Source organism: Eretmochelys imbricata, chromosome 26, assembly GCF_965152235.1.
Source record: "Eretmochelys imbricata isolate rEreImb1 chromosome 26, rEreImb1.hap1, whole genome shotgun sequence".
Classification (NCBI taxonomy): domain Eukaryota; kingdom Metazoa; phylum Chordata; order Testudines; family Cheloniidae; genus Eretmochelys; species Eretmochelys imbricata.
In genome coordinates, this window is record NC_135597.1 from 2,476,979 (window position 1) to 2,499,614 (window position 22,636).

General features: G+C 46.1%; 2 protein-coding genes across 15 annotated transcripts in view; one reads left to right on the forward strand and one right to left on the reverse strand.

The window, feature by feature from the left end:
• Nucleotides 1-1,648: 1,648 nt before the first annotated feature.
• Nucleotides 1,649-22,462, forward strand: BRF2 (BRF2 general transcription factor IIIB subunit). 14 transcript variants are annotated; one of them, XM_077805911.1, is made up of 10 exons: nt 1,649-1,752; nt 2,027-2,189; nt 5,310-5,369; nt 5,715-6,036; nt 13,131-14,284; nt 15,551-15,627; nt 16,178-16,238; nt 17,330-18,882; nt 20,080-20,286; nt 21,663-22,462. In XM_077805911.1, the coding sequence occupies exons 2-5, from the start codon at nt 2,036-2,038 to the stop codon at nt 13,840-13,842; spliced, it is 1,248 nt and encodes a 415-aa protein (XP_077662037.1). In that variant the 5' UTR covers nt 1,649-1,752; nt 2,027-2,035; the 3' UTR covers nt 13,843-14,284; nt 15,551-15,627; nt 16,178-16,238; nt 17,330-18,882; nt 20,080-20,286; nt 21,663-22,462. The 14 variants fall into 14 exon arrangements, with proteins under 14 accessions (XP_077662037.1, XP_077662039.1, XP_077662040.1 ...); XM_077805913.1 differs by having other exon boundaries at nt 15,551-15,623; XM_077805914.1 differs by having other exon boundaries at nt 13,131-13,901; nt 14,198-14,284; nt 15,551-16,238.
• ADGRA2 (adhesion G protein-coupled receptor A2) overlaps nt 17,554-22,636 on the reverse strand; it is a 98,039-nt gene continuing 92,956 nt past the window's right edge. Inside the window, exons 17-20 of the mRNA XM_077805540.1 lie at nt 20,608-20,731; nt 20,111-20,256; nt 19,441-19,530; nt 17,554-18,766 (exon numbers count right to left, since the gene is read on the reverse strand). Of these exons, the coding sequence (XP_077661666.1) occupies nt 17,554-18,766; nt 19,441-19,530; nt 20,111-20,256; nt 20,608-20,731 (1,573 nt within the window). The remainder of the gene's footprint in view (nt 18,767-19,440; nt 19,531-20,110; nt 20,257-20,607; nt 20,732-22,636) is intronic.

The window sequence follows — 22,636 nt, forward strand, 5'->3', positions numbered from 1 at the left end:
TTGCACACTTTGAGCTGAATGCTATTGTCATGGCACATCATTGACAATGTCCTTTTACAAGTATCACCTCTTTGTATTATTAAACATCAAGCCTGTCTGATTTCTCACTCGCTTTGGGGCTCCTCGAAATTGCCAAATCTTCAGTGCTATATGGGCCTGTTACACTTCTCCTCCAAGTTGATTGGGACTAAGTTTGTTTTTCTGCAATCTTTCTTGTAGGGGCCAGAATGGCTACTGTGTTTCATAGTGCCCTTCAGTCCGCCCTGAATAAATGTATTAAGTCCCAGTATAGGATCTTCAGGGCCTTCTGAATAAAAAGAGGCAAGTGCTATCAACTGCCTTAGACTAACACTTGACTCTCAATCTCTGGAAGACTTTCAGCTGATATGAAATAGTTCATATCTTTCTGTTTGCAGCAGGTCCCTGTTAGTGATAACGAATGCTTAGCCATTAACCATTAATCCTCTCTTCCATCCAGTGAGGCAAATGCGTGTAATCCATATTTTGAGGCAGAGTCAAAGTGACATGCCCAGAGCTACACAGTCAATTTAGCCAGAATGCAGGAATTCAGTAGCTTCTAATCCATGTCCTTGGATGACTAAACAGTGTGTGCTGGATAACATATGGACTGTATGTGTACATTGTGTTCTTGTGCTGCTTCTACTAGTGCATGCTCAGACTGTGTGCTGGCATTTTTAATTACACTTTTAACTTTATAAGGGTTGGTTTTCATCCCTCCCTGGGAGAGGCAGTGTGTGATCCACTATAGAACACTTTACTAAGTGTTACTAAAGCTAGCTTGAAATTGGTTCACAAGGTCAGTTGTGAGCTACAGTTAGAGCAGTGGTTCTCAAACCCTCCCCCCATAAATTAAAAACACTTTTTATATATATTTAACACCCTTATAAATGCTGGCGGCAAAGCGGGGTGTGGGGTGGAGGCTGACAGCTCGTGACCCCCAGTTTGAGACCCCCTGGTTTAGAGCAATGGTCTGGTCATGGCTGTGGGGTTCTCTTCTTGTGACTTCAGTCACGTCACTTCACCTGCGTGTGCCATGTTTACTGTTCCTCTGCTAAAAGGACTATGGACCCAGGGCCAGGAGTTGAGTTGCTACCTTGCGTGTCTTAGCTGCAAATGCAAGGCGAGGCTGCCACCTGCTGGTCCACACCCCAGGTAGCAGACAGTCCCCTAGTTCCGTCTACTTTGCTTCCTGTCCCGCACGGTCATACCGATGCGCCCCTTCAGAGTCCTCTCCGATAGCGCCAAGGGGGTGGGGGGAGATGGCTCAAGGCTTAACGGGTTAGTTGCATAGTGTCGATTTTCTGCGGTAAGTCCTGTGCAAGGCTTGGGGACGGAAGGCGGCGGGGGCCTATTGCAATGGGAGCCCCAGCCTGGGGCAGCCTTCCTGCAAGCGATCTGTCACGGGTCGAGGTGGGAAGATGTACAGGCGCCCTGGCCTCTGGGTGCCCCGGGCCGGCTCCTTGCCCACCCCTTTGTCCCAGCGCCGCACCCACACCACGGCACCGCTGCCTCCCCTTCGGCCCCCGCCCAGGGGCAGGGCGGAACGTGCCGGCGGGGGTGCTGCCCCTACTCGGACGCAGCAGGTCGACGGACCGGATGTGACGGAGGCGACAGGGCTCTCTCCGCGGCCAGCGTGGGCAGGGTGCAGCGATCTAAAGTCCCCCCCCGCGGCCGTGCGCAGGCGACTACTTCCGTTTGCGGGGGCGGCGGCGGCCCGGGCCCGCGGGCGAGGTGAGTGTCTGGGGGGGGGCCCTAGGGCAGAGCCGGGCCGCCAGGGGGCGGGGCGTTGTGAGCACAGAGCCGGGGCGGGGGGTTGCGGGGGGGGCTGCAGGGGAGCGAGGGGTTGATCTTGGGGAGGGGGGGCACTGAAGGGGGGAGCTGCCCTCTCCCGATTTGTAAAACGTGGTTCAGGTGGGAAACTTGACGCCCCCTTTGCAGTCTTGACTCGAACAGCTGGGCCCTTCTGAAGGGAGAGTTCAGGGTCTGTCTCCATTCGTTCTTGCAGGTTTGCAAGATGTCGGGCCAGAGAAAATGCCCTGATTGTGGCTCCTGTGAGATTGTGGAGGACGCACATTATGCTCAGAACCAACTGGTGTGTGCTGACTGTGGGTTTATCCTCACCGAGGGGCTCTTGACCACCACTTTCCAAGATGAAGAACATTTACAAGGTCAAACAAAGGCTGGTTTTAGTTTGCATACATATGTAAAAATCCGCAGGGCTTTTGTGTAAATGGCATGCAAAGCCATGAGGTCAGGGAGGCAGAGATTTCAAACAACCAACCCCCTCCCCCCCCAAAAAAAACCCCTACAAAACTCTGAGTAATGGGTAATATTTTAATCAAAAGTCTTTTTGCCCTAAAAACGGTGCAAAAAAAAAGGAGAGAAATTGCTGTTTTAAACTTTACAAAGGCAGCAAGAATAGCAGGCCCAGACAGATCTCTTCGCCTATGATTCTTCCCCCAAATCAGAGAGATCATAAATTTGACTCCCTTCCCCCAGCTGTATTACAAACTACTATTCCTAATTATGAGAGTTTCTGCAGATTTATCTTGCTTCTGTAGTCCTGGTTTTAACTTATTTCTCCAGCATACAGAGATTGCTTTGGCTGTCTGCAGTAACAGTCGACTGACTACCTGTTCATGTAAAAATGCCAAAATATAAAATTGTGAATTTTTTAAAAACATGAGAATCGAGGAATCCATGACCTTTTGAGGGAACATAATCATGATACAGCAGTAGTGAAACCTGCACTTGACTCTTATGAATAGGAGCCATGAAAATCACGTCATGGACTGTGAAATTTGGTGCTGTGTGCTTTTACTCTATATTATACAGGTTTCACAGGGGAGACCAGCATTTCTCAAATTGGGGGTCCTGACCCAAAAAGGAGTTGCAGGGGGGTCGCAAGTTTATTTTAGGGGTTTGCAGTATCACTACCCTTACTTCTGCGCTGCCTTCAGAGGTGGGTGGCTGGAGAGCAGCGACTGTTGGCTGGGCACCCAGTTGTGAAGGCAGCGCCCCACCAGCAGCAGCACAGAAGAAAGGGTGGCAATGCCATGCCATCTTTACTTGCAGCTGCCGAGCTCTGAAGGAGCAGTACTGCAACCCCCTCTATGACAGCCTTGCGATGCCCCCGTTCCGCTGGTGTTATCTGGACCGGTGATCTGCTAGATCTCTCCAATCCTCGACTCTGGGAGCTGGCCTTATCCTGCTCCACTGTGAGAACCCCACTCCCAGGCTGTTCACACGCAGCCTCTAGCATGTAAGCTGCTCCCAGCTACGTGAGTGTGCACTTTTGGCCAGCTGCTGCTTGGATTGTGCAACCGAATGACATTAGCCAATATCTCCGGTCCCAGGCACAACCCTAGGAACCTCCGTCTTGCAGTGTCCAGTTATGCCTGCTGGACGCTGCAAGCTTATATGAGTTCGTCAATTTAACAAAGGAATTTATTTGTACCAGGCTTGTTATCCCAAGGGGAGTCTCTGACATGCTTCAAACCAAACGCACTGCTTCAGGTAGAATAAACAAACATTTATTAACTACAAAAGATAGATTTTAAGTGATTATAAGTCAAAGCACAAGAAGTCAAATTTGGTCAAATGAAATAAAAGCAAAACACACTGTAATCTGATTTTAAGTCTTTCAATGCCCTTACAAACTTAGATGCTTCTCATCACAGGCTGGCTGGTTGCCCTTCAGCCAGCTTCTCCGCTTTGATCAGTGCTTCAGTCGCGTGGTGGTGGTGTCTGTAGATGGAGGTAGAAGAGAGAGGAAAAGCATGGCTGACATCTCTCCCTTTTATCATGTTTTTTCTTCCCTCTTGGCTTTGTGTCCCCCCCCCCCCCCCCAGAGTCAGGTGAATATTACCTTATCGTAGTCCCAAAATGACCAAGGGAAGGGGGGTGACTCACTCGAGAGTCCAGCAGATCCTTTGCTGCTTCCTAGGCCAGTGTCCTTTGTTCCTGTGAGGCTGGGCTGGGTTTATCCCATACATGCCCTGATGAGGTGTTAACTGCCCCTCTGCTCCTGGAGAGTTTTGCCTGGTCTTGTTTTAAGCCATGAGGACACATTTTCAGCCTCATAACTATATACATGAAATTACAACCTATAACATTAGTATACCAACAATGCTCAGTGAATCATGAGCCCTTCTAAAGACACCCAACATGACAAACTTTGCATTGGATACCACACAATCCTATTATAAGGATGAACATGGGGGTGCAGGGTGTTCCCCTGAGGTACAGAGCATCACAACCATACCATGCCATCTTTACTTTTGCCCTGCTGCTGCCCGGCTTTGAAGGTGCAGTACCACAACCCCCTCTACAATAACCTTGCGACACCCCCCCACAACTCCTTTTTGGATCAGGACCCCATCAGTTACAACACTGTGAAATTTCATTTAAATAGCTGAAATCATGAAATTTAATATTTTTAAAATCCTATGACCGTGAAATTGACCAAAATGGACTGTGAATTTGGTAGGGCCCTACTTATGAGACACTGATAGGTTAAAAATCACACATTTTAAAAAACAAACATAAAAACAAACTTTCTTGCCTGTGGTGCAAATAGAACCTTGGATGAATTCTTAAAAAAAAATCTTTAACTTAGCAAGCTGGTTTGTTTGGTTTGCAGATGAAAATACACTAATCAGTTTCATTTTCTGGCTCTCATGCTGAAGTGAATACTGTGATGTTTGTATTGCGCAGGCTGCAGATTATTCTTCTAAAAATAGTTTTACTAGGGATCTTTAAATATGTCCTGGAAGCATTTATATTTGGCTTAAAGGTTTTGTATGTATCTGTGTAGCTCTCCTTTCCCCCTCTCTCCAAGGCTGAGGAATCCATGACCCACATCAGTTATGGTAGAGGGTCTCAAACTTGAAGATCTGGTGTACCAGACCTAAAGCTCAGAAGTTCTTGGTACATCACTTTCATAAATGTAGTCACTGTAATTATAATAGCTCTATCAGACTACATCCTTTGCTGGCAATCTGTAGAGAATCAAAGAATTGAATGGCCAATGAGAACTGAACACCATTCACGCTAGAGGGTGAGGGAGGGTCTCTTTTTAGTTCAGGATTGAAGCAAATGGCATGAGGCATGCTTGAGAGAGCCTGCACTGTTATTGTCTGTGCTGCTGGTACCTGTTCTGTGGGTATAAAGAGAATTAGCAGCCTTGGAAACTGAAATCTGGTGTCTTTAATAGCACCAATCATAGACCTCCCCCTCCACTCCACCCCTGAAAGTGGCTGCTTTGCCTGATGCTTGTTTTTTTCCAGAAGTGACGTATTCACGGAGTACTGGCCAGAATGAGCAGCTGAGCCGCTGTAAGCTACGAGGTGAGAGCTTTTTTTAATTATTCTTTTCTTGCAACACTAAGACTCTGCATGACACTCTGGCCTAGAAGAGACTACAGTTCAGATTGTACAATCTGTTCCTCATACCCTTAATTTTTCTGAAAACCACAGGGAGCCTCTAACTTTTCACAAGCCCAGGGGATCCTTCAGGAAAATCTTCCCAGCTGCATGAAGAGAAATGGCCAAAAGTTGCCATGGGCAGTTGATCAGGCTTAAGTTGCCACACTGCCAAATTGTTCCCACTTGGCGTTGGCTGAGTGTTTGCTGCACTGTGGTTAAAGAAACATTTTGTGCAAATGTTAAAAGCATCATGGTGTTTTCCCACAGGGATCAAGCGTGTCCAGGATCTCTGCAAAGTCCTCTATCTCCCAGCTGTGTTTGAAGAGACAGCCCTGTCCTATTTCCAGCGAGCAATTGAACACCCTTCCTTCCACTTAGTCAGCTTGGAGAAGAAGGAGATTCTGGTAGGCTGCTGTGTCTTTGTCACGTGCCGGCAGCGCAACTGGCCCCTGACCATGGGTACGATCTGCTCCCTGCTCTACGCAGACAAGGAGTTGTTTGCCAGCGTCTACCTGTGCGTCCTGAAAGAGCTTGAACTGGATGTGCCAGCCCTGAGCCTGACAGATCTGGTGAAAACACACCTTAACAGGTAATGTAACTGTCGGACACCATTCATAATAGAGAACCCAAATGATATAGGCATAACTAAAACACAGCCGACTGTGGGGTGGAAGACTACTACCCTGGAATGGGGGTAGCTTTGGCCAGAACATCTAGGCAAAGCTTTGTGCCTTGGGATCTTTAATGTCCATACATGGCAGAGGGCACTTCTGTTTTAGAGCCTTGTCTGAAAAGCCCATGTTCAGTTTATCTGATTCAGAACAGTGAAGAGCTGTTTTGATCCTCCTGAGATTTAAACTTATGGTCATGGTGTTTCACAACTGGAGCTTTGCTCCTCTAAGTATTGTGCTCGTGTGAATATATCCATGTGTTCTTGTGTTGACTGGGGAGTGAGATACAAACTAAAGCTGCCTCCTGTTTTGCCCCAGACTAACCACTCCTTTGGTGATGTGAGAGAGATGGGAGGCTCTAAGATACTTTGCAGCCAGGGCATGGGAAGCCAACACTCAGGTGGCTTTTCTGATCCCAGAGTGCTGGGGGAGGCCAGTTGGTTGTGTTTTGTACAGTGCCTGTCAGGATGGGGGTCCTGGTCAATGACTGGTGCTCCTGGGGGCTATGGTAATATAAATAAATAATAATAATAAACCTCTTTGGGCACTAAATCTGTAACCCCTTTTGTGCCACTGCTAGTTAGCTTACAATTAAGCAGACTATATTCTGCTTCTGTAACCTATAATATATAATTCCACCTGGATATACTGTGTGTCAGGGCAGGGAACCTTGTATAGTGTTAATGTTCTTAAACAGCTGCCACATTCTACCAGACTGCATTTCAGTGTCAACTGAAGCAATCCTTATGTATTTGCTTGCAAAGTATTTTGGGATGAAGTAATATAAAAATGCCACTTGTGAGGCAGTGTTGTCTTGTGATTAGAGCAGGGGACATGCCAGGTGCCTGGACTTGTGTTTATTCCCAACTCTGCTGTTGACTCAGTGTGTCACCTGGGTGTGGAGAGACTTTACCTGTCTGCCTCCATTTTTCCATATGTAAAAAGGGCCAGTGCTCACCTAACTCCTAGGTGTGTTTGGTCATGCACTGAATGGGCTACAAGGCTTTTAGTGCCATTACTGTAAGAAAAGTGACTAAGTATAAATATCACCTCTGTTTTTAACAGATTTGCTCCCTGTGTAGCTGGTTATTGGCTCATCTGGTTTAATTATGGTAGCTCTGTTCTGTTTGTACTGCTGTTAGTGAGCAAGCTGGGTTCTACTGGCCACAATAAAATTATCAAACTACATTCCAGTTAGAGAATTTTTTAATATTGGAGATGTAGAAGCTAGAAAGCCCAATCTTGAGTGTCAGAGCGCAGGGGAAATTCGCAATGCTGGCAATTAGAAAAGCCAGAAGTATTAACAAACAAGATATTTAAGTCTTTTCTCTTTTATCTCTAAAAAAGTGTGCTGTCACTCTTTAATCCCTCTGCTTTTTGTTGTCTCTCATCTCATAGATAGGCCTTTAACCAGAGCTGATCCAGAGACTAGGAGGGTGTGTTGTCTTCCAGGTGCTAAGATACAGGATGTGGGCCTGAGGTTGAAAAGGATTCTAAAGGGAGCAGGAAAGAATCCCCTAATTATCCTTCATGTGGGAACAAATGATATGGCTAGATTCTTGCTGGAAAGTATTAAGGGAGACTATGCTAGGCTGGGGAAGATGCTTAAGGAAATTGAGGCTCAGGTGATCTTTAGTGGGATTCTGCCTGTTCCTAGAGAAGGGCAACAAAGGTGTGCCAAGATTATGACTATCAACACATGGCTTAGGCAGTGGTGCTATAAGGAGGGCTTTGAGATGTATGGCCACTGGGAGGCATTCATGGACAGAGGACAGTTCTCTTGGGATGGACTTCATCTGAGTAGGGAAGGAAATAGACTTCTAGGATGGAGGCTGGCACAACTGATTAAGAGAGCTTTAAACTAGGAATTTGGGGGAGATGGTTGGGAGATGTCCAGGTAATCTCCACGCTGGATTTTAGCATTGAGAGGAAAGAAAACGAAGTAAGAGAGGATACAGCCGTGGGTAGGAGGAAGGGCAGTGTAGATACCAGTCTAATAGGTTATAGAACGTGAGTGAGGCCAAACAGCAAAAATGAAGATGTTTGTACACCAATGCGAGGAGCCTAGGTAACAAAATGGAGGAACTAGAGCTACTGGTGCAGGAAGTGAAACCAGATATTCTAGGGATAACAGAAACATGGTGGAATAGTCGTCATGACTGGACTACGGGTATTGAAGGGTAGGTGCTGTTTAGGAAAGACAGAAATAAAGGCAAAGGTGGTGGAGTAGCACTGTATATCAATGATGAGATAGAATGTAAAGAAATAAGAAGCGATGAAATGGATATGACTGAGTCCGTCTAGGCAAAAATTACATTGGGGAAGAAAACTATTAGAGCCTCCCCTGGGATATTGCTTGGGGTGTGCTATAGACCGCCAGGATCTAATTTGGATATGGATCGAGCCCTTTTTAATGTTTTTAATAAAGTAAATACTAATGGAAACTGTGTGATCATGGGAGACTTTAACTTTCCAGAAATAGACTGGAGGACGAGTGCTAGTAATAATAATAGGGCTCAGATTTTCCTAGATGCGATAGCTGATGGATTCTTTCATCAAGTAGTTGCTGAACTGATTAGAGGGGATGCCATTTTAGATTTGGTTTTGGTGAGTAGTGAGGACCTCATAGAAGAAATGGTTGTAGGGGATAATCTTGGCTCAAGTGATCATGAGCTAATTCAGTTCAAACTGAACGGAAGGATTAACAAAAATAAATCTGCAACTAGGGTTTTTGATTTCAAAAGGGCTGACTTTCAAAAATTAAGGAAATTAGTTAGGGAAGTGGATTGGACTGAAGAATTTATGGATCTAAAGGTAGAGGAGGCCTGGGATTATTTTAAATCAAAGCTGCAGAAGCTGTCGGAAGTCTGCATCCCAAGAAAGGGGAAAAAATTCATAGGCAGGAGTTGTAGACCAAGCTGGATGAGCAAGCATCTCAGAGAGGTGATTAAGAAAAAGCAGAAATCATACAGGGAGTGGAAGAAGGGCGGGATCAGCAAGGGAAAGCTACCTTATTGAGGTCAGAACATGTAGGGATAAAGTGAGACAGGCTAAAAGTCAAGTAGAGTTGGACCTTGCAAAGGGAATTAAAACCAATAGTAAAAGGTTCTATAGCCATATAAATAAGAAGAAAACAAAGAAAGAAGAAGTGGGATCGCTAAACACTGAGGATGGAGTGGAGGTCAAGGATAATCTAGGCATGGCCCAATATCTAAACAAATACTTTGCCTCAGTCTTTAATAAGACTAAAGAGGATCTTAGGGATAATGGTAGCATGACAAATGGGAATGAGGATATGGAGGTAGACATTACCATATTTGAGGTAGAAGCGAAACTCAAACAGCTTAATGGTTCTAAATCAGGGGGCCCAGATAATCATCCAAGAATATTAAAGGAATTGGCACATGAAATTGCAAGCCCATTAGCAAGAATTTTTAATGAATCTGTAAACTCAGGGGTTGTACCGTATGATTGGAGAATTGCTAACATAGTTCCTATTTTTAAGAAAGGGGAAAAAAAGTGATCCGGGTAACTATAGGCCTGTTAGTTTGACATCTGTAGTATGCAAGGTCTTGGAAAAAATTTTGAAGGAGAAGGTAGTTAAGGACATTGAAGTCAATGGTAAATGGGACAAAATACAACATGGTTTTACAAAAGGTAGATCGTGCCAAACCAACCTGATCTCCTTCTTTGAGAAAGTAACAGATTTTTTAGACAAAAGAAACGCAGTGGATCTAATTTACCTAGATTTCAGTAAGGCGTTTGATACCGTGCCGTACCATGGGGAATTATTAGTTAAATTGGATAAGATGGGGATCAATAGGAAAATTGAAAGGTGGATAATGAATTGGTTAAAGGGGAGACTACAACGGGTCCTACTGAAAGGTGAACTGTCAGGCTGGAGGGAGGTTACCAGTGGAGTTCCTCAAGGATCGGTTTTGGGACCAATCTTATTTAATCTTTTTATTACTGACCTTGGCACAAAAAGTGGGAGTGTGCTAATAAATTTTGCTGATGATACAAAGCTGGGAGGTATTGCCAATTTAGAGAAGGACAGGGATATCCTACAGGAGGATCTGGATGACCTTGTAAACTGGAGTAATAGTAATAGGATGAAATTTAGTAGTGAGAAGTGTAAGGTCATGCATTTAGGGATTAATAACAAGAATTTTAGTTATAAGCTAGGGACGCATCAGTTAGAAGTAACGGAGGAGGAAAAGGACCTTGGGAGTCTTGGTTGATCATAGGATGACTATGAGCCACCAATGTGATATGGTCATGAAAAAAGCTAATGCGGTCTTGGGATGCATCAGGAGAGGTATTTCCAGTAGAGATAAGGAGGTCTTAGTACTGTTATACAAGGCACTGGTGAGACCTTACCTGGAATACTGGGTGCAGTTCTGGTCTCCCATGTTTTTAAGAAGGATGAATTCAAACTGGAACAGGTACAGAGAAGGGCTACTAGGATGATCCGAGGAATGGAAAACTTGTCTTATGAAAGGAGACTCAAGGAGCTTGGCTTGTTTAGCCTAACTAAAAGAAGGTTGAGGGGAGATATGATTGCTCTCTATAAATATATCAGAGGGATAAATACCGGAGAGGGAGGGGAATTATTTAAGCTCAATACCAATGTGGACACAAGAACAAATGGATATAAACTGGCCACCAGGAAATTTAGACTAGAAATTAGATGAAGGTTTCTAACCATCAGAGGAGTGAAGTTTTGGAATAGCCTTCCAAGGGAAGCAGTGGGGGCAAAAGACCTATCTGGCTTTAAGATTAAACTCGATAAGTTTATGGAGGAGAAGGTATGATGGGATAACATGGTTTTGGTAATTAAATATTCATGGTAAATAGGCCCAATGGCCTGTGATGGGATATTAGATGGGGTGGGATCCGAGTTACCCAAGAAAGAATTTTCTGTAGTATCTGGCGGATGAATCTTGCCCATATGCTCAGGGTTTAGCTGATCGCCATATTTGGGGTTGGGGAGGAATTTTCCTGCAGGGCAGATTGGAAGAGGCCTTGGAGGTTTTTCGCCTTCCTCTGTAGCATGGGTCACTTGCTGGAGGATTCTCTGCTCCTTGAAGTCTTTAAACTACGATTTGAGGACTTCAATAGCACAGATATAGGTGTGAGGTTTTTTGCAGGAGTGGTGGGTGAAATTCTGTGGCCTGCGTTGTGCAGGAGGTCAGATTAGATGATCATAATGGTCCCTTCTGACCTAAATATCTATGAATCTCCCTCTGTGTGTCTTTCACTCACACATACTGTATACCTTCTGCACTGTAAATTCATTGTTTTTTGCCCTTTGCCATGGTATCTCAGTGCCTCCCTAAATGTTGTAGGTGAGTGACAAATTCAGACTAGAAATTAGATTCACATTTTTAACAGTGAGGGTAATTAACCAGTGGAAAAATGTTGTCAAGGATTGTGATGGATTCTCCATCACTGGAAATTTTTAAATTCATGTTGGATGATTTTAAAAGCATCTGCTCTAATACAAACTGAACTAATTCAGGGTAGTCCTGTGATGTGTTAAACGAGAGGTCAGACTAGAAAAAGACCTTCTGGCCTTGTAATCTGAGTGGTCTAAACAGCCATGAGACTTATTGCTTCTCTCCTGTTGTCTCGAGGCTCATAGGATTGTCTAGCATTTCACTTCTTTCTTCTTGCCCTCTCTCCCTGTTTCTGAGGACTGGTGGTGTAGTCCTTACTCACCTACAGCAGAAAATGAATGTGTGGAAAGCCTGTCAGAGGTCTGCATTTCTCCTGGAAGGCCTAGGCAGCTGTTGGCACTGTACATATCAGTAATAACCTGTGTAAACCAAGCAAATTGGTTGGGGAGCCACCCAAGGCCGTTTGAGGCCATTTGCACAGAGGACTACACATCGATGTGTGTGTTGCACATTGGAAGCCTCAGACAGTGCTGTGGCCTTGTAATATCTAGGGGCCTACCAGATTCACAGCCCTGAAAAACACGTCACAGACTGTGAAATCAGATCTTCCCCAGGAAATCTAGCTATTGGAGGGGAGTGGGAGAGGCAGGGCTGGGGGTGCCCCAGTTGGGGGCTCCTAGCTGTTCGTCTGGGCTGGGGAGGGATCAGACCCTCCCCGGGCTGCAGGAAGCTGCACGGCTATGCTGAAGGCAGTGCAGAAATGAGGGTGGCAATCCTGCAACCCTCTCTTCCCGCCCCTCCCCAACAGCTTTGCAACCCCCCACAACCTCCTTTTGGGTCAGGATCCCCACAGTTACAACACCATGAAATTTCAGATGTAAACAGCTGAAGACCTGAAACTGACCAATTAAAAAACCCTTTGGCCATGAAATTGATCAGAATGGACTATTAATTTGGTAGGGCCTCAGTAATACCTGATCTGATACCTCCCCTGCCCTTGCAGCATGATGGACTTAATGATCTAAGTCATTATGCAAGGTAGCCTATTTCCTCTTGTTTTTTCCTACCCCCCCCCCCGATGTTCTGGTTTAACTTGGATTTAAACTTGGAGAGTGGCCAGTTTGGATGAGCTATTACCAGCAGGAGAGTGAGTTTGTGTGTGTATGGGGGTGGGTTTTTGGAGGGGGGTGAGGGAGTGAGAGAACCTGGATTTGTGCAGGAAATGGCCTAACTTCATTATCATGCACATTGTGTAAAGAGTTGTCACTTTGGATGGGCTATCACCAGCAGGAGAGTGAATTTGTGTGGGGGGGTGGAGGGTGAGAAAACCTGGATTTGTGCTGGAAATGGCTTTTAGATAAGCTATTACCAGCAGGACAGTGGGGTGGGAGGAGGTATTGTTTCATATTCTCTGTGTATATATAGAGTCTGCTGCAGTTTCCACGGTATGCATCTGATGAAGTGAGCTGTAGCTCACGAAAGCTCATGCTCAAATAAATTCGTTAGTCTCTAAGGTGCCACAAGTACTCCTTTTCTTAATGATCTAATGGTTTCCTTCTATCTCTGATACCCAGTGCAATGATATAAGTAATGGGCTCTCTTTGCTTTCTCAGTTTCAAGCTGTTCCAGAGTTCAGCCAGCATCCCTACTAAATTTGCTGAGGACAAGGAAAAGATGGTTGCCCGAACAATCCAGATTGTGGAGCTGGCCAGTGAGACGTGGCTGGTGACAGGCCGGCATCCCGTTCCCATCGTCACTGCTGCGGCCTACCTTGCGTGGCAGTCGCTGCAGCCTGTGGGGCGCCTGACATGCACCTTCCCTCGCTTCTGTAAGCTGGCGGGCACAGACCTACCCCCACCGGCCCACCTGCGGCTGAAGGAGCTTAACGACATCCTCCTGAGAATGGCCTCCCAGCTGGCCTGGCTGCGTGTGCTCAACGTGGACAAAAAGACTGTGGTCAAACACATTGGGGACCTGCTCCAGCACCGACACTTCCTGCTGAGAAGCTCCTTTAGCTCAGGAGACACTGAGGATCAAAGTGCCACAGCAGCAGGTGATGGCTCTGAGTGTTCACCACAAGCTGAAGGGGGCTCGACCCAAGCGGAGGGCTGCCAGCCCGGGGGCAAACAGAAATGCAGCAGTGTACAGAGGCCTTTGCTGCCACCATGCCTTATAAACCCCAGGAAGAGACTTCGAACAGTAGCTCTGAGCCCTTCAGACCAGGCTATCACTGGAGATGAGGCCATTTCGGACAGCGAAATAGAGCAATACCTGCGGAGCCAGGAGGAGATGCAGGAGCTCAGCAAGGCCCAGGCCTGGCACTGAACTGAGCTCCCAAGAGCAGCATGGACAGAGGAACTAGGAACTGGCCAACTGAAGTAAAGGTATGAAATCTGCAGCACAGCTGTCTGTGTTGCACTGCTAGCAGACATTCTTCCCACTGGAGAAATAGGATAATGGGGTCTCTCAAGTGTTCCATGCTATGGGAAGGAGTTGTAAGTAAATGACGACATGCTCTCCTAGTTCTGCTGGGGCAGAAAATTAAAATACCAGAATGACTTGCTAAATGAGACTTTCCTAGGGGAACTCTTTGATTTGTTAAAAATAGTCATCACAGCTGCCAGAAATGCCTTCAGGATCTTCTCTTACCAATTTAGTTAGTTATTTTGTTGAAATCCAGATGTTCTCCAGCATCGTCCCGGTGCAGCCCTTACAAGTGAGTCTAACTTGTCTGTGTACTGATCGAAGGTGGTGGCAGTAAGTGTGGGTAAGTAATTCTATTTTGCCTGTCAATAGAAGCATTCAGGTTTCTTGCCGTTGTATCTGGGTATGACCCTTCCAGCTTGACAAAAAGGCTGTTAATCTGTGTGGTTTTGGTTAGGACTAATCCCTTTGTATTCCCTGCACTAAGATGTAGGATTATTTGAATGAGGAGGGCCCTTGAATAGGGCAGCCAGCTCATTTCTCAAGGCTGCTCAGGGGCACACAAACCTTCTATGAATTCTTATAGAGCAAAGTCAGGGTTAGGCATCCACCTTTGGAAGTGCGGAGGAGAGAGAGAGAGTACGTTTTTCCAGTCTAAAACAGCGTAACGCTTGGTTCATTTGAGTTCCTTCCAGCGAAGTGCGACCCTGCCATTTTGTTCCACTAGAGCTCAGCTGCATTGTTTGTGATTTACTAGACCTGCCGCTTCCATTGGCTGTTCAGGCTTTTTTCAAAATGCAGTGCCTGTTTCCCTTGGTGGGCAATAAACTCCCTGTTTGGGCATCACGCTACAAGATCTAAGTCTTGGGGACAGATAGTGGGTTGGGTTGGATATCAGAGACATCCCTAATAATACTGTTGGGAAGCTAGCGTTGCCCTCTGCCTAATAAGGAAAACAGTTCTGACCTTGGCTGTTAAATTTATTATGTGAAGCTGCTGGAATTTTGAATCCTTTCTTTGTATGATTATGGCACCATTTGTTGATATCTAAGTACAGCCAAATTCAATAAAAGAAATGACCTTGCTGTGCTGAAGGGTCAGTCATTGTATTAGGGACTAAGGGCCTAAAACAAGCAACGTCACTTCTCAGTAGATTTGCAAATCTTTAATATATTAAAACAAAACATATCTGCTAGAAACATTCGGTTTATATAAAAAAAATGCAACCCACCCCCAACCCTTTAAACACATTTTCTTTGGCACTTTTCCCCTGCTCCCTCCCCCATGTATATTGCAAGAAGCTCTGTTGATATGTCATTTGCTTGTAATGTAAACAGACAAAATAAGTGTAATACAAAGCTTTTATAATACTGTCACAGTGCAGCAAGCATATAACAAGTTCAGCATCAGATTCAAACTGTATTAAATACAAAGCACAAGTAATTAGGGGGAGTCTAACAAGGCTGGGGGGTAGTAGCACTGCTGGGTAAGCCCATTGGTCTTTCAGCAATAGAGGGGGTTCAGCATGGAGAGGAAGAAATAAAGGAAAAATCTTTTAAGTGCTTTATAATCCATTAACTCCGGCATCTTTCCACCCCAAATCTCTTAGAAATGGTGTGGACACGAGTGCTGGCTCCATGCATGCCTTCTAGCACTTCAGTCTGTAACTAACCCCTGGGGAGGTAGGTAAGTGTTGATACCCATGTTTACAGGGGCACAGAGGTGGTGACTTGCTTTCAGTCTGTATCAGAGCTGGGCTTAGAGTGCAGGAGGTTCCTGGCTTTAGTCCTGTGTCCAAGGCAATGTGTCCCACTCTTCTAATCCTCCTCTGATTTCAAGTGGGACAAAAGCAGCCAAACTAGCAGGAGAACAACTAAGAAACTGGGTCTCCCTGCTGACTATAGGAACAAGGCTAAAATTCTCTTCTCAGCTGACCTCTGGTCAAAACTCCTTTTGAAAGGCAAACGGGAATGAGTGCCAAACAGCAGGACAGAGGAGAATTCTAAGGGCTGTTTCATCCACTGGTTAGGGTATGAAATTACTGGGAGTTTGAATACCCAGTTCAATGCCTCACAGGCTACAGCTGCTGTTTTCTCCTCGTTACTTCTCACTGTGTTTCTTTAGTGATAGGCACATGTAGTGGAATTGGCAGCAAATCTCAGCTCATGCTAACAAAACAGGAACATGAAACTTTTATTGCTGGGCACTATTTTGAATAGAAACTTCCTTTTTTTAGGAGACATTTTTACTGAAGGCTCCTTTTCAACACCAGGCTCTGGGACCTGTCTGTATTTATGGTAAGAAGCTGCTTTATATTTTACACTAGAAAAAAGGTACTTGACTTTTTGTATTGGAAAAACAAGTACCAGCCCTTTTAAAAATTTTGTAGGAAGGCTGAGTTATATAGACACTTAACTCCTTCAGTTTTTCTCTGTGTGGCCTGAACAATTGCCCTACTAGTTAACAAGGTTCTTTTCACTTAATAATAGAACCAGCTCTAGACTGGGCAGACTCTGAATTATCTATTTACATTAATTTAGTTTTGCTCTTGCAGCAAAACATTTAAACATTTTTGAACATGCTAAATGGGATTTAAGGGCAAGTATCGATATCTGTACCTCTGCCCAACTCCTTGGTTCCCTTTTGAGTGGCTAGCACTCCTGCCACACAAGGCATGAAAAGCTTTCACAGTGAGTGTAACATACATAAAAAATAATGCCGCTGCTGTTTCATTGATGGAAGCCCTTTTGCCTAGCATGGGTCTTTAACCCAGCTCAAGAGCAGTTTTCCTGCAGTGATTTTAGTGTCTGTCATATGCAGACAATTTACTTTGCTTGGAGCTTTTTCTTATCTTACCTCTTGTTCATTTTTAACTATGGCTTTTACTTTGGTAGCTCAGTAACCCATAGGGCTAAATATACATTTAAGAACAGTCAGATCAAATACTTGTCATTTCAGTCTCTCTTTCTGAAAATGTGTTTTGGTAAGGATGAAACAGACATCTTGACTGCAGTGTCTTTGCATGAAGGAGCTAGTTCTGGTCTCCTAACCAACACTGGATGGCAAAAGTAAGTTCTTGCCAAAACTCCTAAGGGGAGACTCACCGCTCATAGAACACTGAGGCACTTCCATCAGTTACCAGTCAGTCTATACATATATACATACAATAATATAGATTTGAAAAATAAACCTTCTGTATATTTATAAAATAGCATTTAGAATCAGTCTTATGTGACATGCAGAAGTGATTAAAATAAGATTGCTCCTCAGCAGCCTGAACTGCAGTGATTGTCTTTCACCTTAAGATCTTAGTACTCCTGTGTCCTCTGCCCACTGAGAATTAGAGGCGGCTTGTTGATGTACTGTGCTCTGACTCTCTCCATTCCAGCACCCAGGTGGAACAAGACCCACTGTTACCTGCTGATTGACAGAGGAATTAAAACATTCTGGACAGTACCACCCAGGCTCCTGACTCTGTTTGAAGGTTACATTCGACCTGACAGAAGATGCTTTCAGTTAGCAGTGCCATTCCCCATGCCCTGCCAATGGCTGAGCGAGCTGCTCCGTTGCCTGAGGAGTAGGATACTGTAGCTGCCCGGGCCCTTCAGCCCTCTAGACGGTCGTTTCGCTCTTCCAGAGGCCAGTCTTCATGCCAGCCATGCTCTCTGCACTGGTGAGGTTTATATCGTACTTACTGCCTTTCAGCCCCCCGTTCTGGTTGGCCATGTTAAGCGGGTAGGATCGCCGCTTAGTCTCTTTCTCAATGGTGTGGGCCTGTTTGAGGTTATCCCTGCTAGCGCTTCTCCTCTGAGCTCTGCTGAAGTCCGGAACCCGATGGTTGCTGCTACCACCATCGCTCCCTTCAGACTGGGTCAGAGCAGCATCCCCCTCCTGCACTGCTGCTACCCTGGCTCCGTTGCGGCTGTTGTTCAGGGGGCTGTTTCGGCTGCTGTGGTGGCTCCCACTCTCGCTGGAGGGGTGATCTGAAGAAGGCCCCCGCAGCACCTTCAAGCGGTGGTGCTTCCCCTCCCGGAACTGCTTAGTTCTGCTCTTATGGTTCCTGCGCCCATGTACGTTGTTAGCATACCTGGCCGCGCTGGCGTTCTTATTGTTGGCCGTCTCCATCTCTTCGTAGCAGGCTGGCCGTGGGGGGGGGCAGCTCTCTGCCTGGTTCTGAGCCACCTGCAGGTTGGTGAGCTTGCAGTGGCCCACGGTGGAGTTGGTGCTGCTGGGTGAGGAAGAGGACTTGATGGAATGAGCCACCTCGGGGTTGCAGCCGATGAAGATCTGTGAGCCCTCCTCTACGGCCATGCCTGGGTGGACATACGCTTGCATGGGCAGCGCATTCCTGTAGGATGGGCAGCAGGCAAACCAGGAGTTCTGCACGTCTCGACGGCGGGCACAGTGGTGGATGAAGATAAAGAGCCCCAGGGCTACAGCTGTTAACCCATAGAGGCAGCTGAAGAGGACATTCAGGTACCAGCGCTGGGACACGGCCATGGCCCCAAACGTCCACAGCGCAACGTACAAGAAATGGGTGATCAGCAGGACCCAGAACTGCACCTTCAATGAGTAGACGCCATCCACATCAGCACTGTGCGTCCCAGAGTGAAGGGTGACGGAAATGGAGCCTGAGTCTGTCAAGAGGTTGCTACTGCCACCCAACCTTGGGGGGGTCTCGAGGGGCACTGGAGGGTCTTTTTGGTTCCTTGACTGGCACCAGAGGTTAACCCCAGTGCACAGGAAGTAAATCCAAGTGATGAGCAAAATGAAAGCCACAGGAACGTAGAAAGCCCCAAGGCTTGGTCTCCACACCAGCCAGCAGCTGTAGGGGAGAGAAGAGCTTAAGAGTCTGCCTTGGTTCTGCCAATGCTCCATCTAGTCATCAACATCCTGACGGTCAGCCTGTGAATATATCCAGGACTGGGACACTATTCACAGGTAAGGAAACACATCCAGAGCTGGGATTAATATGGGTTTCTAGATTCCTTCTGTAAGCACTGCCCAGAAACAGCATCAGCAGTCACTAAGGAATGGGGGTGTTAGATAAAAAGCTTACAAGGGCATTTCCCCTTCACTGGCATGGGCACTAATAGAACATAATTCTCTGCTGTAGATGCTTGCTCTCACCTTGGCAGATTAAATTCAAACCCCCAAACCATTTCATTGGGTTGGATCATGGCATGGAAAGATCAGTTATTTCTGATTCAGAAATAACTGAACTTTCCTGCAGCCCTTTCCTATTGGTGCATGCTGTTGCAAAGGTGGGGTGGGAAGCCATTCTCTAGCAGCCTGAGGTAACATTCAGGTGCTCTTGCAGGATATGCAAGAGCCCAAGTAACAAATTCTGACCTGGCCTTGAGAGTGGATTGGGGGTTTTAGCTGCAACACCAGGCTGCTGATGCTGTCCAGGTCCCCCCTCCTCACTTGAGGCTAAGCACTGGCGACTGAAGGAGGAGGCAGCAAGAAGGAACAAGTCACTGCTCCTGTTGCACTTACTAGGGGTTGTTATCCTGGTAATTGTGGGTATTGACAGCCGCTGTGATCCCACAGATGATGAGGGGGATCCCGCCAGCAATCAGGTAGAATCTGTAACATGAACAAAAGCCATTGTTGTCCCACTGTCCCCAGGGAATGTGCCTGTTGTCTAATCATTCTCAGCCCTTCAATTGCTTGTAACTTCCTAAATCTCTTGTCTTGGGGGAAGTTTGAACAACTCTGAGATGGAGGATCTGGGGAGAGAACCACACTTTCCTCTCCTTACGAAGAGGTGGCACCCTTTAAAATAACAACAGTAATAGTGACAATAGGGTTGGGGCTAGAAAGCGTAAATTGAGGGAAATTGCCCAGCCAGAGGAGCAATGAAAACTGGCTTGAAAAGAAGTGTCTGGATTAGGTAACCCTAAGCACACAAAGAAAAGGAGTACTTGCTCATGCTCTAATAAATTGGCTAGTCTCTAAAATGCCACAAGTCCTCCTTTTCGCGGATACAGACTAACACGGCTGCTACTCTGAAACCTAAGCACACAGCTACAATGCATGTGCATGTCCAGTAGGCAAAGGCTCCCCATGCTAGAGCTAGCTGACAACGTCAGCGCTTTCTCCTGAGCATGTCTTTCTGCTTTCACTTCAACCTAGTCATAGCTGCATCAAAGAGAAACGGCTGTACCGTAGCATGGGCCGAGGGGCTGGCTGGGGCACGTCCCCTTCCGGCTGCTGCGGTGCCTTCCACGTCACCTCCTTGTAGATGACTCTGGCCTTCACTGCCATCCACAGAAGAGTGGATAAGGAGGAGTAGTGCAAAATGATGCCAACCTACAGGGCCAGAGGATACAAAGCAGTCAGGTAAGCAGACATAGGAGTTGTTGGATTCAGGCACTAATAAATTACTGTTACAATGGCTGGCTGCGGGGAACTTAGGCCTGCTCTGCTAAATGCATTGCAGCTGCTGCTGCTCTTTTTCTCTTCCTTCTGTGTTTCTAATGTGCTCAGCACCGAAGGAAGCAATCACTTCTGCCCAGGGCCTCTCAGACATGGATGCTGCCAGTTGGGACACACCAGGTAGTGGTCTGTCATGGAGCCTCCAGGACTAACGTTCCCCACTTTGAACACAGGCCTGCTTTCCCTAGGGCTGTCCAAAGCTGGTCTGGACCCAGCTGTACTTACTGCTTGGCAGACAATCATGTAGTTGGTCAGAGTGATGCCTCCTGCAAACACAGCCGATGTCATGGCGATGTAGAAACAGAGGTTAAGCAGTATGTGCCAGCACTTCCGGGAGATATGAATGGTGCTGAAAGAGAGGCGCACAGCGGTGCTGATTAGCTGCTGTCTTGGAGGGGTTAAATTCACCACTACCGGGCTGTGTGTTCTGAAAGGCCCTTCTCGCAAACAGATACAACAGAGGCAGGGTTGTAGCCTTCCCAAATACTGAGCATTTACTTGAATTATAACAGTACTAGGTGCCTCGGAGAGAGGAGTCAACAACAGCAGCACTGTACCCAGTAACCCCGGAATAGTTGCTATAAGAGAAGCTTTCACAGTCTCTTTGGAATTGTTTTACTAAGACTGTCGGAGTGTTCATCTTTTTAATAATAAACCCTAAGTTGTGGTGTGTTTCTATAACTGAAGGCACAGGATGTAGGGATTTATTGACATAGTCAGCTAAATGATAGTGTATTCCAACACTGCATAAAAGCAAGCTCCCAAAGAAGGGCAGTAGAATAAGCGTGAAGAGGTGAAGTTAAGTAAAGCCAGCTCTGCATGCAAGGACTGAGCTGAGACCTAGATAAAGAAGCTTCCAGCTCTGCCTGTCCAGGTAGGTGCTACCCAGGACAGACCAATACTGGGATTTACAGTGTCAGATTTTCAAAAACTTTTAAAGCAGTTTAGGTGCCTATGTCTAACCAATGTGCAATCCTCATTTACACCTTTAAGCATGCACATAACTATTTTGAGCTCCTGTAATTTGTAGGAGAAAAGATAATAGCTGGACTCCCACCTCTTGAACTCTGCATGTGCAGTTGGTCTGGTGTTAGAAAAAACTCCAGACTTTACATGTGAGGCTTCTTAAAAGCCAAGCCATGATGCTAGTGTGTTAATAGTAAAGAATATTACTTGAATTAAACCATATTGGATTCCTTAACCTGCAAGGTGTTAGCAAGAAATGCAAAGGGTAAAAGGTGTGGCTCTCCAGTTGCTGATCAGTTTGGGCTTTATTGTAGGAAACTTGAGGCAAGGGAGCCTGAAGGATTTTAAGCACCCTCAAGAGGAGAATTTGCTGATTCCTGAGAGGACAAGAGGCAGACCGAGAAGAGAGCTGGAGAACTTGCCCACAGGCCAACCATGGCAGGGTGATGGGTAATAGTACGGACTTCCAAAAAGCAGAGTAGAAATGGGCAGGCTGCACTGAACGCTACACACCTCTGGTGGCTAGACTTTTATATCCTACTCCTAGGTGTATTTTGTGGAGGGAAGGAGCACCTCAGGGCTCCCCTTGTGCTGGGCACTCTACACCAGGGGCCAGATTGTCCCTGCTCCTGCCAACTTACTGAAGTCAAGGGTGGGAGAAAGGATTGTTGTAAAATAGGGATCAAATTCATCTTAAGGCTGTGGCCCCTAAAATCTGGTTTGCATAAGGAAAACATGCTCCAATCCATAAACCAATACTGATCCTAGAGACCAACTGGAATAGAATCCATAGTGAGGCAGACAAACCCATTTGCCGTAACTACAGCATTTATAGTTAAGGCTACCATTTTTCATGGCAGGGATTGGACAGTGCCTCTCAGGTTTAGTCAGGAGGGGGTCAAATTAATGACCACCAAGCACAGCCTGTTCTCCATACCAAAATCAACACTGTAGTTAGACCAGCAAGTCAGTCTCTGGTACCCTTAGTTTGATTTTTAATTAAAACAGGATTGCTGATGCTAATGTATGGATCTGTGTGGTAACCACTCTACCATGGAAAGATGGGTGCATTACTGTGCAGTGGGGAACAATAAAGTGGAATTTGTTTGACTGACTCTGGTGTCCTCTGTCATGAAACAGGAGCCCAGCAGGTTCTCAGTCCACTAAAAACACCTTGGAGCAAAGTCTCCTGCTGTGGCTGCTGGCTAGTGCCTCAACATGTCTGAAAAAAACCCAAGCTGATGGACAGGTCCCTCATTCCACCAAGGGCCAGAGGGTATTGATCAAC